The sequence below is a fragment of the Musca vetustissima genome, unplaced genomic scaffold, assembly GCF_032173495.1.
Source record: "Musca vetustissima isolate MV318-11 ecotype Yass unplaced genomic scaffold, APGP_CSIRO_Mvet_v1 utg71374, whole genome shotgun sequence".
Classification (NCBI taxonomy): Eukaryota; Metazoa; Arthropoda; class Insecta; order Diptera; family Muscidae; genus Musca; species Musca vetustissima.
Window position 1 is genome coordinate 61,519 of NW_026872778.1, and position 18,510 is coordinate 80,028.

At 35.3% G+C, this 18,510-nt stretch overlaps 1 protein-coding gene across 1 annotated transcript; it reads left to right on the forward strand.

Moving 5' to 3' along the window:
• The first annotated feature begins 15,369 nt into the window (after positions 1-15,369).
• Positions 15,370-16,953, forward strand: LOC133338219 (protein amnionless). Its single transcript, XM_061546401.1, has one exon. It carries the CDS (start codon positions 15,370-15,372, stop codon positions 16,951-16,953), a length of 1,584 nt encoding a protein of 527 aa, XP_061402385.1.
• Positions 16,954-18,510: the final 1,557 nt, after the last annotated feature.

The window sequence follows — 18,510 nt, forward strand, 5'->3', positions numbered from 1 at the left end:
AACATGGCGAAGTCCAGGCTTACCTTGGTCCCTCTTCCATCTCAATTGTGGACACTGACCTCCCGTGGTGCCACCTGGGATAGCTATTTTCATCAACCAATTAAATGGTGCGCTAATATGTGCCGCGAGATCACCCATAAGAACTATAAAAAAAAGGGGTTGAGGCGTCGGGTTAGTTGCCCATACTAGGAAAACCGAACCTACTATGAGAAAGCAAAGAAAAATAAAACCAAACCCACCTAATGTTGACGAGCCCCGAAGACGTATAAAGGACTACGATCTGCGAATCTGCACTTGGAATGTGCGCACGTTGTACAGAATAGGCGCAGTTCCCGCTTTGGCGGATGTACAAAGCCGATATTCAGAGGCTATCTGCAACAGAGGTGATGTCCGACAATGGGGAAAATGTTGATACTCCAGAAACGGACAGTGGCTCAAAGGTTGGGAAGGCCTGAGAAGTGGCTGTTTCGTATCTCCGCAAATTCATGGGGCGAGACGCGAATTTAATCTCGGAGAGAGAGGTACACCTAATCAAGGGTAGGATGAGATATGTGAGGATATTCGTGAACTCGAGAGGGACAATATCTCCCTCAAGAATCTCACTACTCGCACAAAAGTAGTAGAATCGGCGAAGCCCACTGTCTCATACAAAGGTGCTAAGTCGACTTCTGACCTGAAACCCAGCTCTAAGCCGAACCCGAGTAAGAATGCACAGGAAAAGACAATTGAGAGTATCCCAAAGCAAAATGTCACCCATAAGGATGATCAACGTGTGGAGGGCTCTGTCTCAAAGCCCGATTCTGCGCCTAACGACAGAGGCGAGGCAAAAGCTTTGGGTGGATCCAAAAGTGGTAGAAACAGGAAGAAGGGGAAGTCAGTCAAGGAACCATCGTCTCCTGGGGAAGCAGATGTCGCCCCACAGAATAAATCTGTGAAGCGCATCCGCTCTTCAGAATGTCCGCAACCCTCACCCAAGAAAACGATGACTTCTCGTCTGGTAGATCCTTCTAACTCATATGCAGCTGTCGCTGGACAACAAACGGCGGAGAAACGGCTAAGTACGGAGAAGGCTTCAGCCTCCTCTGGAAAGGCGAACTCCAAGTTTCGTAGTCAACGACAGCGTAAGCCGTATGATAGACCAACCAAGGTAGCAGCTGAAGAATACCTTCTAGTGCAATCTTGGGACAATTGAGCATCTCCTGTGTCATTGCCCAGCCCTGGCTTACAGGCGGCACAGACTAGTGGGTGCTCATTTTCTACCGAGTCTCAGCTTCTTCTCAACAACCGAACCTGCTCTTATAATTAGAAACATACAGTGCATAACTAGAAACATAAAGTGGTTAGGAATATAAAACCTTGACACGTAACACATCTTCTGTCTGACTCCATCGACCTTCATTCCCCCTTCATTTATTTATGTAAGATTCTAAACTATTCTTTAATTCCCTAATCTTCTCTCCCCTACATATCTGTTTTGATCTCTTCTCTTCACTGTATATTTCCTTGTGGATGATCACAACGGACCTAACCGGTCTCAGAGTGCTGGAGCCACATAAGAAATCCGTGGTACGATCAGGAGTGTCATAATGCTGCTGATATGAAAAACGCAGCGTATTGGTCAACCCTGCGGACAGTATCAACACGTAATGCGATGGAGAACTATCGGGAGAAATGGAGAGAGGAGAAACGTATTTTCAGAAAAAAAGAAGAAAGAGAAAAAAGGAGAGAAGACGATATGTACCAACTGTAGAGGAATAAGTCTGCTCCCCTTCGCATATAAAGTGCTATCCAGTGTACTGTGTGAACGACTGAAGCCAATGGTCAATGACATTATTGGACCATACCAATGTGGCTTCAGACCTGGCAAATCCACCATTGACCAGATATTCACTATGCGCCAAATCCTGGAAAAACCCACGAAAACACATCGACACATTCCACCTATTCGTCCACTATAAAGCCGCATTCGACAGCCCTATCCGTTCATAGGTCTATAAATCCATGTCTACGTTCAACATTCCTACATAATTAATACGACTATGCAGGATAACTTTAAGTGGCACAAGGCGGAGCAAGTCGGAAAGGACCTATTGGAGCCCTTTAATACCGAATGAGGATTCAGACAAGGTGGCAGTTTGTCGTATGACCTTTTTAACAACCTGCTGGTCAAGGTGGCAGTTTGTCGTATGACCTTTTTAACATCCTGCTGGTCATACGAGAGGCAAAGGTGAACAGAAATGGCACTCTGTACACCAAACAACACTTCTAACTCGCCTACGCCGATGACATCGATATAATGGGTCGACATTGCGAGCGGTAACAGCCACCTTTGAACAAACTGAGAATGAGTCCGCCAAAGTGGGTCTGGCAGTAAACGGCGAGAAGACCTAGCTGATGGTATCAACGAGCAAGATATCCAGTAGACTCGGACAAACTGTGGAACTTGAGAACTACACAACCGAGGTAGGTAAGGATTTTATAAACCTTGGTACCGCCATAAATAAAACGAATGACATCAGTTTTGAAATTCGGAGAAGGATAGTGATGACCAACCGATGCTACTATGGTCTAAGTAAGCAGTTTAGAAACAAGAGCTGCAGCGACTACGTTGGCTAGGTCATGTTGTAAGAATGGATGAAGATGCCCCAGCCCAGAAGGCACATAAAAGCGAACCAGCTGATTGTTCACGCAGAAGGGAAGGTCACGAATAAGATGGAAAGACAAAGTGGAAGACAACATTGCCGAATATGGTCTTCCAAATTGGAAAAAAACTGTTCAAAAGACCAACGCGCCTGGAAATCTTTTTTAAGCTCGGCTTATGGAACGAAAGTTCTGTCACAACCCAGCCCAGAAAGCATATAAAAGCGAACCAGGCTGATTTTTTACGCAGAATGAGAAGACAACAAAGGCTTGAAAATTTTTTTCAAATTTTTGGAAAAACTGGACAAAAGGCTTGCGCCTAGAGAATATTTCTAAAGCTCGGCTTGTGGAACGAAAGTTCGGTCACAAGCCAGCTATGTATGTAAGTAAATAAGGCGTGGATTTTTTAAAGATTTTTTTGGGTCTACCAAAGACGTAAATTTTTTAAAAGATATTTTTTAGGGTCTACCAAAGACGTGGATTTTTTATAGAATATTTTTCAGGCTCTCTGATAGGCGTGGATTTTTTAAAAAAATATTTTTTAGGGACTACCACAAGTCGTTGAGTAGGTCTTGAAAAACATTTTAAGGGAGGTCTTGAATTTTTTTTTTTTTTTAAATCCACATCTCTGGTAGTTCTCAGCAAAATAATTTTTAATTTTGGGTGACCTTAGAAAAATATTCTTTACAAAATAGGCATTCAAAAAAAGAATGTTCGTTCGTCAAACCACTGTTCGGACATATGAATGTATCTTTGCGTACGTTCGTTCCCATTTTATCTGCAGCACACTCTATGTGTGTGTACGAATATGAATGTACGAGGATTTTTCGTATTCGGTGAATGAGTACACCGCTGCTGCTGCAGCTGTTGGTGAGAATGCCAGTAGTGAGTGAGTAGACCAACAAACAATCAACATTCTCGGTCAGTAGAGCTTTCGGTTGAAAATTCCATCATCATCATCGTCATCATCATCTTCTGCGGCAACAACAGAAACAGTAGTACTTCAGAAAAGTTATCAACCGATTTAGTCAGTCAGTCGTTCGTTCGTTGCGGTACTCCAGATACGGATAAAATTGTTCGAAAACAAAAGTAAAAAGAAAATCGGGAATTGAAAAAAAAAATAAACGTACGAAAAAAATTGAATTTATTTATAAAATATTTAAAATGGTCAATTTGTTGCCATAAAGGACATAAAAAAGGAAATCGAATAGAAAAAGAAGGCCTTAAGAAAGGATAATATTGTGTGTTTGGGAAAAGGGAAAGAGAAAAAAACATTTTTGAAAAAGAAAAAAAAACATTGAATAATAAATCACAACAACCATCAGAAGGAGGAGGAGAAGGTTCGACAAATGAATATCCTCCTGCTGTTTTGTAATGGAAAATCTTTATTGTTGCTTGTTCCCATTCCCCCAAAGCAAGGAATAAGAAATGTCATAAGGAATCCTTTAGAAGAAGTGAAGAATATGGGTCGCTCGTTTAAAGTCCAGCCATTGTGTCAGTGGGGTTTCGTCTCTTGACTTGATTTTATTCTGGTTTAAAACTGTGACAAATATTGATTTTAATTTTTTGTTTTTTTTTTCATTACCTACCACAACTACCATTAAATTCAAAAGTGGCTATCAAAAAAAAACAATAATAATAGTAACAAAGCATGCGTTTTAAAGCGCATTTGTGTGTATTAAAAAAATAAAAATAAACTCTTTTCTGTGTATACAGATTAAATTTTTTTAAATACAAAAAAAAAATATCACTGGCTTTAGATAGCGCTTTGAGTAGGAGAAAAGAAGTGGCATGTGGAGACGTGTTACTAAGGAAGTAACTAGTCACAAAAATTGTTCACAAAATATTCTTAAAAAAATCAGAGACCATTAAAAATATTCTTTAAAAAATCTACGGTTTGTTTGAGACCTTAAAAATATTCTTGAAGTCCTTGAAAAAATATTCTTTAAAAAATCCACGCTTTGTTTGAGACCCTTCAAAAAATATTATTTTTTTTTTTTTGAAAAAATATTCTTTAAAACATCCACGCCTCTTTTGGACCCTTGAAAAAATATTCTTTAAAACATCCACGCCTCTTTTGGACCCTTGAAAAAATATTCTTTAAAACATCCACGCCTCTTTTGGACCCTTGAAAAAATATTCTTTAAAACATCCACGCCTCTTTTGGACCCTTGAAAAAATATTCTTTAAAACATCCACGCCTCTTTTGGACCCTTGAAAAAATATTCTTTAAAACATCCACGCCTCTTTTGGACCCTTGCAAAAATATTCTTTAAAACATCCACGCCTCTTTTGGACCCTTGCAAAAATATTCTTTAAAACATCCACGCCTCTTTTGGACCCTTGAAAAAATATTCTTTAAAACATCCACGCCTCTTTTGGACCCTTGAAAAAATATTCTTTAAAACATCCACGCCTCTTTTGGACCCTTGAAAAAATATTCTTTAAAAAATCCACGCCTCTTTTGGACCCTTGAAAAAATATTCTTTAAAAATCCACGCATTTGTTGGACCCTTGAAAAAATATTATTTAAAAATCCACGCCTCTGTTGGACCCTTGAAAAAATATTCTTTAAAACATCCACGCCTCTGTTGGACCCTTGAAAAAATATTCTTTAAAACATCCACGCCTCTGTTGGACCCTTGAAAAAATATTCTTTAAAACATCCACGCCTCTTTTGGACCCTTGAAAAAATATTCTTTAAAACATCCACGCCTCTTTTGGACCCTTGAAAAAATATTCTTTAAAACATCCACGCCTCTTTTGGACCCTTGAAAAAATATTCTTTAAAACATCCACGCCTCTTTTGGACCCTTGAAAAAATATTCTTTAAAACATCCACGCCTCTTTTGGACCCTTGAAAAAATATTCTTTAAAACATCCACGCCTCTTTTGGACCCTTGAAAAAATATTCTTTAAAACATCCACGCCTCTTTTGGACCCTTGAAAAAATATTCTTTAAAACATCCACGCCTCTTTTGGACCCTTGAAAAAATATTCTTTAAAACATCCACGCCTCTTTTGGACCCTTGAAAAAATATTCTTTAAAACATCCACGCCTCTTTTGGACCCTTGAAAAAATATTCTTTAAAAAATCCACGCCTTGTTTGAGACCCTTGGAAAAATATTCTTTAAAAAATCCACGCCTTGTTTGAGACCCTTGAAAAAATATTCTTTAAAAAATCCACGCCTTGTTTGAGACCCTTGAAAAAATATTCTTTAAAAAATCCACGCCTTGTTTGAGACCCTTGAAAAAATATTCTTTAAAAAATCCACGCCTTGTTTGAGACCCTTGGAAAAATATTCTTTAAAAAATCCACGCCTTGTTTGAGACCCTTGAAAAAATATTCTTTAAAAAATCCACGCCTTGTTTGAGACCCTTGAAAAAATATTCTTTAAAAAATCCACGCCTTGTTTGAGACCCTTGAAAAAATATTCTTTAAAAAATCCACGCCTTGTTTGAGACCCTTGAAAAAATATTCTTTAAAAAATCCACGCCTTGTTTGAGACCCTTGAAAAAATATTCTTTAAAAAATCCACGCCTTGTTTGAGACCCTTCAAAAAATATTCTTTAAAAAATCCACGCCTTGTTTGAGACCCTTGAAAAAAAAATTCTTTAAAAAATCCACGCCTTGTTTGAGACCCTTGAAAAAATATTCTTTAAAAAATCCACGCCTTGTTTGAGACCCTTCAAAAAATATTCTTTAAAAAATCCACGCCTTGTTTGAGACCCTTCAAAAAATATTCTTTAAAAAATCCACGCCTTGTTTGAGACCCTTCAAAAAATATTCTTTAAAAAATCCACGCCTTGTTTGAGACCCTTGAAAAAATATTCTTTAAAAAATCCACGCCTTGTTTGAGACCCTTCAAAAAATATTCTTTAAAAAATCCACGCCTTGTTTGAGACCCTTGAAAAAATATTCTTTAAAAAATCCACGCCTTGTTTGAGACCCTTGAAAAAATATTCTTTAAAAAACCCACGCCTTGTTTGAGACCCTTGAAAAAAAAATTCTTTAAAAAATCCACGCCTTGTTTGAGACCCTTGAAAAAATATTCTTCAACAAATATTCTTTAAAAAATCCACGCTTTGTTTGAGACCCTTCAAAAAATATTCTTTAAAAAATCCACGCCTTGTTTGAGACCCTTCAAAAAATATTCTTTAAAAAATCCACGCCTTGTTTGAGACCCTTCAAAAAATATTCTTTAAAAAATCCACGCCTTGTTTGAGACCCTTGAAAAAATATTCTTTAAAAAATCCTCGCCTTGTTTGAGACCCTTGAAAAAATATTCTTTAAAAAACCCACGCCTTGTTTGAGACCCTTGAAAAAAATATTCTTTAAAAAATCCACGCCTTGTTTGAGACCCTTCAAAAAATATTCTTTAAAAAATCCACGCCTTGTTTGAGACCCTTGAAAAAATATTCTTTAAAAAATCCACGCCTTGTTTGAGACCCTTGAAAAAATATTCTTTAAAAAATCCACGCCTGTGGTAGACATTAGTTCCTTAACTAGTTCCATTTTCAAACGGCATATCTACAGTTCCCACCAAAAAACAATTTATTTAAGCCCTGAAGAGAGATGCAGATTTATAGAATTTTTGTTATAGTATTAAAACATATTGTTGTTGTTTTTTACATGAGATTGGCAAATGATATGCTTGATTGCTTCCCCTTTTTCTCTCTCTCTCTCTATGTTGTTTATTTAAGGCAAAAAAACAAATTTTCGATTTTGAAAATAAATTAAAAAAAAACGAATCTGGAATTAAAATTATTAGCTATTACTGTTCGGAACATACACATTTTTTGTCATGGAGAGATAGTCATCTTTATTGTCGTTGTTGTTGTTATAGTTATTCTCATTTTAAACTGAGTTGGGTTGTTTGTTTACATTTTTTGTGCTGCTGTCAATGTGCAGTGACATTGTTTGATGATGACAACAGCGGCACCAGCAACAGTCAGTCAGTCATTCCGTACCCACCCACGCCCACTCATCCATGCAGTCGCACAAATACATTCGTAGATTGTAACACCGGCTTGGAGAAATAGAAACAAACAAAAATACAATATTATTATGGTGATGATGATGCGATATATATGGGTGACTCCATGGAAGCAAGGATTTTTTGGAAAGGAATTCTTCCTAACTTAAAAACATTCCTCAAAAATCCACGCCTTTGTTGGACCCTTGAAAAAATATTCTTTTAAAAATCGACGTCTATTTTGACCCTTGAAAAATAAATCTTTTAAAAATCCACGTCCCTTGAAAAAATATTATTAAAAAAATCAACGCCTTTGTGAATCCTTGAAAAAATATTTTTTAAAAAATCCACGTCTATTTTGACCCTTGAAAAAATATTCTTAAAAAAATCAACGCCTTTCTTGGACCCTTGAAAAAATATTCTTTAAAAAATCCACGCATTTGTTGGAACCTCGAAAAAATATATATATATATATATAATCTTCGCCTTGAACAAATATTCTTTAAAAATCCACGCCTTGTTTTGGATCCTTGAAAAAATAGTCATTAAAAATGCACGCCTTTGTTGGACCCTTGAAAAAATAGTCATTATAAAATCCACGCCTTTGTTGGACCCTTCAAAAAAGAGTCATTAAAAAATCCACGCTTCTGTTGGACCCTTGAAAAAATAGTTATTAAAATATCCACGCCTTTGTTGGACCCTTGAAAAAATATTCTTTAAAAAATCTACGCCTTTGTTGGACTTTTTAAAAAAAAATATTCTTTAAAAAATCCACGCCTTTGTTAGACCCTTGAAAACATATTCTTTAAAAAATTCTAATAAAATATTTTTTCATGGCCTATCTTTCAAATTAACTTGTACATTATCCTCATTTTTATGTGTTGTTAATGCACAAAATCAAACTGAATTTATACTGAATTAAGCAATTTCAATATGGCAATGCTGTAGAAAATAAATTGATTGTTGTCAAATTTGTTTACGTTTACGAAAATAAAAATTAGAAATAAAGGCAAAATTCTACATTTCATCAAATTTGGAGCTGTTTTATCTTCATTATAGCTGTTAGTTTTCCTTCCTGCCATGTATCAATTTCAAAAAGATGTAATCCTAAAAAATATTGTAAACAAATGTCAATATTTTCTTCCTACACAAAGACAAACAATAGTTTTGAAACAAAAAACTGGTTCATAAATGCAGAAACTCTCGTCTGTCAGGGGTAAATTTTAATTCAAATTAAGAACTTTTTAATGCAAATTAAGGCTGTCGTCTGTCTATGGTATAAGCTTGGTCTTCTAAAATATATTTTTAATACATTCTAAGCCTGGATTTCTAAAATATTTTTAAATGGCTATCCTATATTAAGCACGGATTTCAAAAATAATTGTACCCAACTTTTCCAAAGGCATGGGTCGATATAGGCGTGGTTTTTTTAAATTACTCAAGTCCTTATCACAAGCACGGATTTCTAATATAATTTTTCCCAACTATTCCAGCTATAAACCGCACCTTCCATTGGCACCTTCCTCTTTCCACGTTTAAGCTATCTTAATTAGCTACATGTTCCTAAACTTTATTACTACTCATTATATTTCAAAAGTAAACATTAGCTAATTTCAAACTATAACCCCCAATTAACATTTGCAATTGTCAGAACATTGCGTGTTTTGGAGCAGTATTCCAACAATTCACCGGTCATTATTGTCTGTCATCGTAAAATACGCAACAAACCACAGAAACCCCCCAAAATAGTTGATAATATTTGGGCACACGAATGGAAATTATAAATTATAATATTAAATTATAATATTATTTTTGGTGTTTACGATATGAATGAACTCAAGATGCCAATAATTGAAAAAAAAAAAGATTTTCAACATCGCCATCATCCACCGAAGCAAAGCTATTGAACAGCCAAAAACGGCGTTAAAATTAAATGTTTATTTATTTAATTGCAATTCAATTGAACACAAACAATAACAACAACACCATTTGTTTGAAATCAAACAAACAAATATTCTATAACAATTAATAATTTTTCGTTTTGTGCATGCATACGCATAGGTTTGTATGTATGTACGTTGAATATAAATATTTAAATGAGGTCTTATGAGAAAGAAACTACTGGGTCAATATAGGCGTGGATTTTTTAAAGTCGATTTTTTCAAGGTCTATTCAAGGCGTGGATTTTTTCAAGGTCTACCCAAGACGTGGATTTTTTAAAGTAGATTTTTCAAGGACTACCCAAGGCGTGGATTTTTTAAAGTCGATTTTTTCAAGGTATATTCAAGGCGTGGATTTTTTCAAGGTCTACCAAGGCGTGGATTTTTTAAAGTAGATTTTTCAAGGACTACCCAAGGCGTGGATTTTTTAAAGTAGATTTTTCAAGGACTACCCAAGGCGTGGATTTTTTAAAGTAGATTTTTCAAGAACTACCCAAGGCGTAGATTTTTTAAAGTAGATTTTTCAAGAACTACCCAAGGCGTAGATTTTTTAAAGTAGATTTTTCAAGGACTACCCAAGGCGTGGATTTTTTAAAGTAGATTTTTCAAGAACTACCCAAGGCGTAGATTTTGTAAAGTAGATTTTTCAAGGACTACCCAAGGCGTGGATTTTTTAAAGTATATTTTTCAAGGACTACCCAAGGCGTAGATTTTTCAAGGACTACCCAAGGCGTGGATTTTTTAAAGTAGATTTTTCAAGATTTTTTCAAGGACTACCCAAGGCGTGGATTTTTTAAAGTATATTTTTCAAGGACTACCCAAGGCGTAGATTTTTCAAGGACTACCCAAGGCGTGGATTTTTTAAAGTAGATTTTTCAAGGACTACCCAAGGCGTGGATTTTTTAAAGTAGATTTTTCAAGGACTACCCAAGGCGTGGATTTTTTAAAGTAGATTTTTCAAGGACTACCCAAGGCGTGGATTTTTTAAAGTAGATTTTTCAAGGACTACCCAAGGCGTGGATTTTTTAAAGTAGATTTTTCAAGGACTACCCAAGGCGTGGATTTTTTAAAGTAGATTTTTCAAGGGTCAATATAGGAGGAGATTTTGAAGAAATAAAAAAAAACATATTTCTTAAAGCTCGGATATGGAAAATTTTTAATAGATACTTTTAAATAAAAATCGTATAAAAATGTTATTTTTTTCTTGCAGGCATCATAAAATAATTTCGGGCAAAGAGAAATTAAATTGCTTAATTAAAGATCGAAGTCAAAAGATCCCTGTGTGAAACTGCGCCACAATGACAAAAGTCGAATTATATAAATCACGGGTATTCGTTACCATCATTCACCTGTTGGCCTTGGGCCAATTTGTGTATGCCCTGTATTTCCATAAATTCGAGCAGCAACGGAGCTACAAATCGAAGCCAACGGAAGTGCAAAAAATGGTACCCGATACCATGGAGAAGAAACTGCAATATTTGACATATTGGAATTTGGTAAGTAATTTAAAAAAAATTAAATTTTAAAATATTTAAAAAAAAATCAATTACAAAAATTATGAAAGGAAAGTTTTACTTCCTGAAAACATATTTCCTTTATATCGATTCAAATTTCCTTAAATTGAAAACAATAAAAAATCAGATGGCAATGATTTCAATAACCAACCACACCACACAATGCGAACATAGGGGGCATCAAACTCTGCAATGATGTTTCCCACATGCTGTTGTGAAAAAATTACTTTGGTGATAAAAGTATTGCTCGGAAAATGCGTGTTCAAACGATTGAAATGAAATACTATATATTAATATATGTATATATGGACAATGGAATGGATCGAAAAGTAGGCATTAAAGACATTCAAGAGAACTTCTACATATCTTGAAAATACGATAAATATTAAAAGAAGGTCATATAGAGGTCTTTACAAATTTTTTAAAGACATTTTTAAAAGAATTTCAATTTTTTCCAATAGAAGACCTTAAAATTGTAGGTTATAATAAGGAACATTTTTCAACACTCTGCTTGACATATCTATTTTTTGTTTTCTTGTTGAAAGTAAAATATTTTCCTTTTTCACTTTCTATTTATGTGGTGGTTGGTTGGTAGGCGCATATTTTATTTCATTTTCTTTTTTGTGGCTCGTTTCGCCTTTTTGTCCAGATATGGGTCAATGCTTTTGCTGAAAAACAGAAAAATATTTTATTACTTCTGTGTTCTTTTCGCCATCAATTAATTAAATGAGTTTAATTATTGTTGTAGTAGCTGCTGTTGTTGTTATTATTAATAAAGTTTTTTTGTTCTGTTTATTTCCTGACAAATGCAGGTCGGTAATTTTCAATTCTTTATGGATTTTTTTTGGAAATTTGTTCTGCAATTTTTATGAAGGCTTATTTTTTTGGTCTTCCTTGAAAATATTTTTAATTGTGGTAATAAATGTCGAAATTAATGTTTATGAAGAGGTGTAATTTACAATGAATACATAAATATTTATGTTAATGGGAACACCAAAAGAATTACAAATATTTTTATAAGGCCTGATCAGGGCCCAACAAAGGTGGGCATTTTTAAAGAATATTTTTTTCAAGGACCTATACAAGGCGTGGATTTTTTTAAAGAATATATTTTGCAAGTAGTGAAACAAACAGATCGCCTTGATCCTCAATTTTTTAAAAACCCTATTAGAGTAACTTCTGGTAATGTGGACCATGCGTCAAATGTGGACCACCCCTCATATCTAAGAAAATGCTTGAAATAAGTCAATGCCGCCTTGGTAAATGTTTTTTTAGTGAAAACAAACATCAAACTTGGTTTTTAATAAATAATTGCAATGTTGAAAATTTAGTAGGTGAAAATGTAGCTCTGATTGTAAAAGTGTGATTTAAAAATTTTAAAGCACAATACACCTTTTTCACATGTTATTCAAAACATATCAAATGTAATTCGAGAATTCCATTTGCAATTCACAACATATAAGTTGTAATTCGAGAATTTCATTTGTAATTCCTAGAATACCTTTCGAAATTCATAGAATTCCATTTGAAGTTCATAAACTTCCATTTGAAATTCCAAGTATTGCGTTTGAAATTAATAAAATTCCACTTGAAATTAATAAAATTTCAATTTGAAATTTAAATAATTCCATTTTAAATTCTTAACATTTGATTTGAAATACATAACATTCCATTTGTTTTTCATAACATTTAATTTTAAATTCGAAAAATATTATTGGTAACAACAAAAGGAATATGTATGAATTTGAAATGAATTGTTAAGAATTACAACTGAAAATTTATGATTTACAATTGAAATGTAATGAATTTCAAATTTGATTCTTTGAATTTCAAATGGATTTCTTTTAATTTCAAATTAAACTCTACGAAATTCAAATTGAAATATTCGAATTACAAATGAAATTTTTTAAATTTCAAATGGAATTTTTTGAATGTCATACGAAAAGTTTAAAATTACAAATGAAACGTTGTGAATTACAAATTACATACTCGAATTACAAGTGAAATGTTATGAATTGCAAATTGAGTTTTCGAATTACGAATGAAATTCTCGAATTGCAATTGAAATGTGTTGAATAACATTTGAAAAAGGTGTAGTCGAACGATTTTGTAAAATAGTCGAACATTTTGTTTTTATCGAATATAAAGAGGTTATGTGGTTTTCTTGTTTTCTTTAACAAAAATACACGTTTATCTGTAATCACAATCGGTTATTTTTAAATTTTTATTCATTTTTGAAGCCGATAATTTAAATAAAAATATTCAATGTCGGGTAATGTGGACCACTATAAAAAAGTGGGACATTTTCATGAGGACGAGTTCGAAACAAAGACGTATTTAATATGTGAGGAGGTATTCTATCCTCTGAAAACTTTATATCCGAAATTATAGGTGCCTCGGTTGGCACCTAGGACCTTCAAAATACCGCAAATGGGGTGGTACTCTTAAATGGGGGCTATTCCAAAACATGGACCCATATATTTTTGCATTCATTGTTACCCAAGAGTCCAATAAATTGAAATTTATCACAATTAATCCACAACCTACCTTTAACTTACTGATCCTCATTACCCACAAATACTGGTCCACATTACCCGCCAAGTTATTTTTATTTGCAGTTTAGAGTTTTTTGAAATATAATGCAATAACATTTTTATGGACAAATATATATAATTTTTGACCTGGAATATAATTAGCCAACAAATCTACCATGTTGTGAAAACAATTTGTTTTTATTTTTTACCTTTGTTACGCCCACAACATAAAAAAAAGAAAATGGTGGTCCACATTACCCGAAGTTACTCTACCCAAACTTAAACCAATAAATCTGTAAATTGAAGATGTAGGCTATATGTTTGTTTCTCTGCTTGTAGAAGTGATTGGAGATAGGTGGATCCCGATTTTGGTCCTTTTTGGAGATGGGAGGACACCGATGACTTACAGCTCCAAATCGATGAGGTCGTCATCTGTGTCCATAGGCATGGTACTCACGAACAGCATGATGGCCGTGCGGCCGTCAAAATCCTCCGACCTCTGATGGGGTTGTTGTTGTTGTTCGATCTCTGAGGGGGTTGTTGTTGTTCGACCTCTGAGGGGAGGTTGTTAGGCCTCTGTGGCGGGTTGTTTTTTTTTTTTGGTCTTCTATAATGTGCAGATATCACATAATTCTTCTTGGAAGACCCCCTGCACATCTTTAATAATCAGAATAACTCCCACAGAACTTCTATAATCTAAAGATCTTCTACATGTATTTTAATGTTCTCTTACATGCCTTCCGTAATAGAAATACTTCAAATATGTTTTTTTAAAATTTTAAGACCTGTAGTCTTCTTTGCTTTGAAGACCTTCTACAATTCTTCTTCTGTGAAGACCTACAATTTGAGGACCTCCTACCGGTCTTCCTTAATATTAAGACCTTTTTCCACAATTAAACACCTTCTACAGGGGTTCTATACTTGAACACCTTCTACAGGTATTTTTAAATGGAAGACCCCTTACAGGTCTTCTATAATTGGAAGAGCTTCGACTAGTCTTCTACAGTGCGACGGTCTTGTGTTTTTTTAAGGTCTGTCACAGGCGTGGATTTTTATTACAAAAGAATATTTTGTCAAGGCCCAAAAATCCCTCCTCATCAGGATGTATTTTACAGGTGGTTCATTGTCAGAATCTGGCGATCAACTTCATTTCTTACACAGAAAACTTATAGAGTTCGTATACAGTCAGAAGGCTGAACTTCAATGCAAACTCTATCTAGAATATCTTGATAGGTTTGCTACGAGAAAAGTTTTTTATAATACTTTCTAGAGGCCTCTTTAGCCTGAGCAATTTCCACAATAGGCAGATCATCATTCAAAGATATTCTATAGGTCTCTCTGGAAGGTCTTTACAGACAGAAGTACTTATGTAGGCGATTTAAATCTGGGAGGTATTTTATAGACAAAATGGTCTTAAGAGATTTTACACAATTTCAAGGCCTTTTAGATAGACCTCCTTTTGATATTCTATTTTTTAAGAACTCCTACAGAAGGTCCATTTGTATTAAAATTAAAATCCAAATAAACAAAGATTGTATTATGAGGAACAACAAGTTGATAAATTGCAAACACATCGAAGAATACGATAACAAAACCAGACGCCCCCTAATTACAACAATTCATTCATTCCTGCAATCCGACAAGCCACAAATCATTTCGAATCAGACATCAGTTGAAATATCAAATCGGTGACGAACAAACATGCTGCGATATTTACGCCCAGCAATTTATTTATTTCTCTGCCAAACACTTCTCCATCCGGCAATGGCCACTAAATGGCTAATGGATAGTCCAGGATTTAATGATCCTGCAGCATGGATAGATGATTACTTACCATGTAGTCGAGAACGGGCAATATTTCCCGAAAAATATGAAGCTTTGCTGCCACTGCCAGCCAAGGTGGATGTTGGAGGCTTTGTGCTGCCCAAAGATGGAGCCATCTTTTTGCAAATGGAATCGACAATTACCCTAGAAGGAAATGATAATAAACGTGATTGTGATAAAGGTAAAGCTGTGTTAAAACAACCTACGGTACGCAAATGGTTTGATCCGAAAACATGGCGTTCTTCAAAGGATGTAGTGGCGAATGCTGCCATACCCGATATGGAAAGGGTACCGTGTAATAATGAATCGGTAGTAATTCGAGCCAATGGTCCCTTGGCATTGGATTTGGAAAATATTGCCTATTTGCGCATGGGGCAAATGAGTTTTGCCGGATCTCTGCTGTCTCGAGATTATTTACGCCAATTGCTGTACAATGATTTGGGTCAATTTCTTTTCCGCAATCAGGCCGGAGTAAATGTGGAATATTATCACCATGACGTGTGTGGCTGTCACAAAGATTTCAATAATTTCGGAGAACCCATTTGCCATAACATCATTGAGTCTTGTGAGCGACCCCATTGCCTGGTACCCGTTATGCCCTATGGCAGTTGTTGTGCCATTTGTGGTGCTGTCATTAAATTCCAGGTGGAATTTTGTGAAGATCGCCGCTACAATTGGTTGCAAACTATTTTACGGGAGGCCATTAAAGATCAGGATCTTCAGGGTGATCTGGATTACTATGTGAATTATGTTAATTCACAAAATTATGGCAATTATCTGCAAGCTGTCATCGTAGATCGTGATGGTTACTCGGAGAGGAGTGTCAAGTTCCTGGCAAAACTCAACGAAACCATTGATTGGGTGAGCCGACTGAAATTGGATAGAAAACATATTTTTGGTATTGAATATTCGGGGCGACCATATAATCCAAATGTTACCTTTGGTTCGATTTTATTGATATTCCTGTGTTTGATATTTGTTTCGGTGGTGGCCTTGGTCATCTTTGCCCATTACAATCCGGATAATCAGTATTTGCATTATGTACCACGTTGGGTGTATGATCCGAATAGATGGCGCAGTCTTTTCCAAAGACGTGATGCCGTATTTGCACGTTTTGATAACACGAGGGCCAGTGTTATTACCACTGCGGATGTGGGTGGCAGTGGTGGTGGTAGATCTGTAGCAAAAGGTTTTACGAGGAGTTATGGTGATGATGATGACGGTGATGCTGAAAGTGGTGATGTTCGCAGTAAACGTGCCTTTGATAATCCATTATTTGATGAAAAGCCCAGTACCAGTACATCAAAGGGGAAGAGTGATGGCTTGGCAATGGAGGTGGCCACCAGCAGCAGCGGCAGTTCAATCAAGGAAGTACCACAATTGCTAATGGAAAGTGTTGATATGTCGGACACCAATATTGAGACCCACGATGATGATCATGAAGATGAACAGGAATTAACCGAAATTAAATTGGACACATCATCTGACGAGGAAGATACGAAGGAACAGGAAACTAAGGAATAAAAATAAATAATTAATATTTATATGAGTTAAATAATTAATAAAATATATATAGTTATAAAATATTTTCTTAAAAATTCCACGCCTATTGTAGACCTCAAAAAATATTTTTAAAAGTAACTCCACGCCTATTGTAGATCTCGAAAAAGTATTTAAAACATGTATATTTTTAATCGACTTCACCTTTGACCCTTTTGGAAAAATATTTTAAAAATAAAAATCCCCATTTACGTATTCAGTTCAAAATAATTATATGAATACGCAATGTGTGTCCTTTCATGCATAAATTCGTAATTTACATTAAAAATGTATCAATTTCAAATTGGAAATAGTTTTACGCACGTGGAGACCTCGTACCACCCCCAAAAAAGGAAAGGGTCGATAGAAAAAAAAACGGAAAAACTATTATTACTCTATAAATATGGAAACATGTTAATGACCGCATGGCAGTAGTTAAGTGGTTAGGGGGAGAAATTGTAACCAAATGATAGTTGATTGAAGTGAATAGAGGTCAAAGGGTGGTGGTGTTAATTTGGTGGTAGTGGGTGGGTGGTCCGTAATTATTGGTTTCCTTAGTTATATTTTATATCAAAAAATAGGAAATGTAAAAAATGGAAAGTTAGATATTTGACACAGTTCGGTTTTAAAATTGTTCGCTGTCTATTCTTTTATTTAGGAAGGTTCTGAGGATCAAAAAAATTTTTTCAGAGTATTTCAAGAAAGAAAAAGTGATTTAGAATTATGATCACAGTACGATATCACACTTGGGATCCTCTTTTTGCAAATGCTGAAAGTATTGAACCCTGTATAGGCTTGTTTCATAGAGATTTGGAAAGCAAGAAGTAGGATGTAACCTCCCGCGTCCTTGAGAACCCGCAAAAAAAAATTAATCCACGCCTTTTTGAGAACGTACAAAAATATATTTTTTTAAATACACGCCTCCTTGAGAACGTTCAATTTTTTTTAATCCACTCCTCTTTGGGAATCTTCAATTTCTTTATCCATGCCTCCTTGAGAACCTCGAAAAATATTTTTTTAATTCACGCCTCCTTGAGAACCCCTGAAAAATAATTTTTAAAAAATCTACGCCTCCTTGAGAACCCCCATACAAATAACTTTTTAAAAATTCACGCCAATGTCACTGATGGCTATTCCATGGTCATCTGGTAACAACCGTTTCTTTAGCAGCAGATTTCGAAGGTTGCGGTAACGACTCAATTCCTTATTTATCAGGTACAAAAGTCGCCTTTGGATATGGTCCGGAAGGTTTATGTGAAAACTTGTCTGACTTTCGTCTTCCCACTACCCTTTCTGACCACTGCTGAAACAGCGAGACCTCGGCCCGCTGTTTTCGTCAACAAAGGCTTATTTGCGATTGGTTGATTTTTCTCCGTTGATCTCATCCTCTTCATTACTATAGGCATTGAGCACGATTGGATTTCTGTTAGAACAGGTTCCACCTTAGTCGCCAATGCAGCGCTGACCCAACTCTTCTCTTTGGTCGCGTGTTCGCCCCATTTCATGATCCTATACAGAGGTATCCACGGTATACAAGGTAGG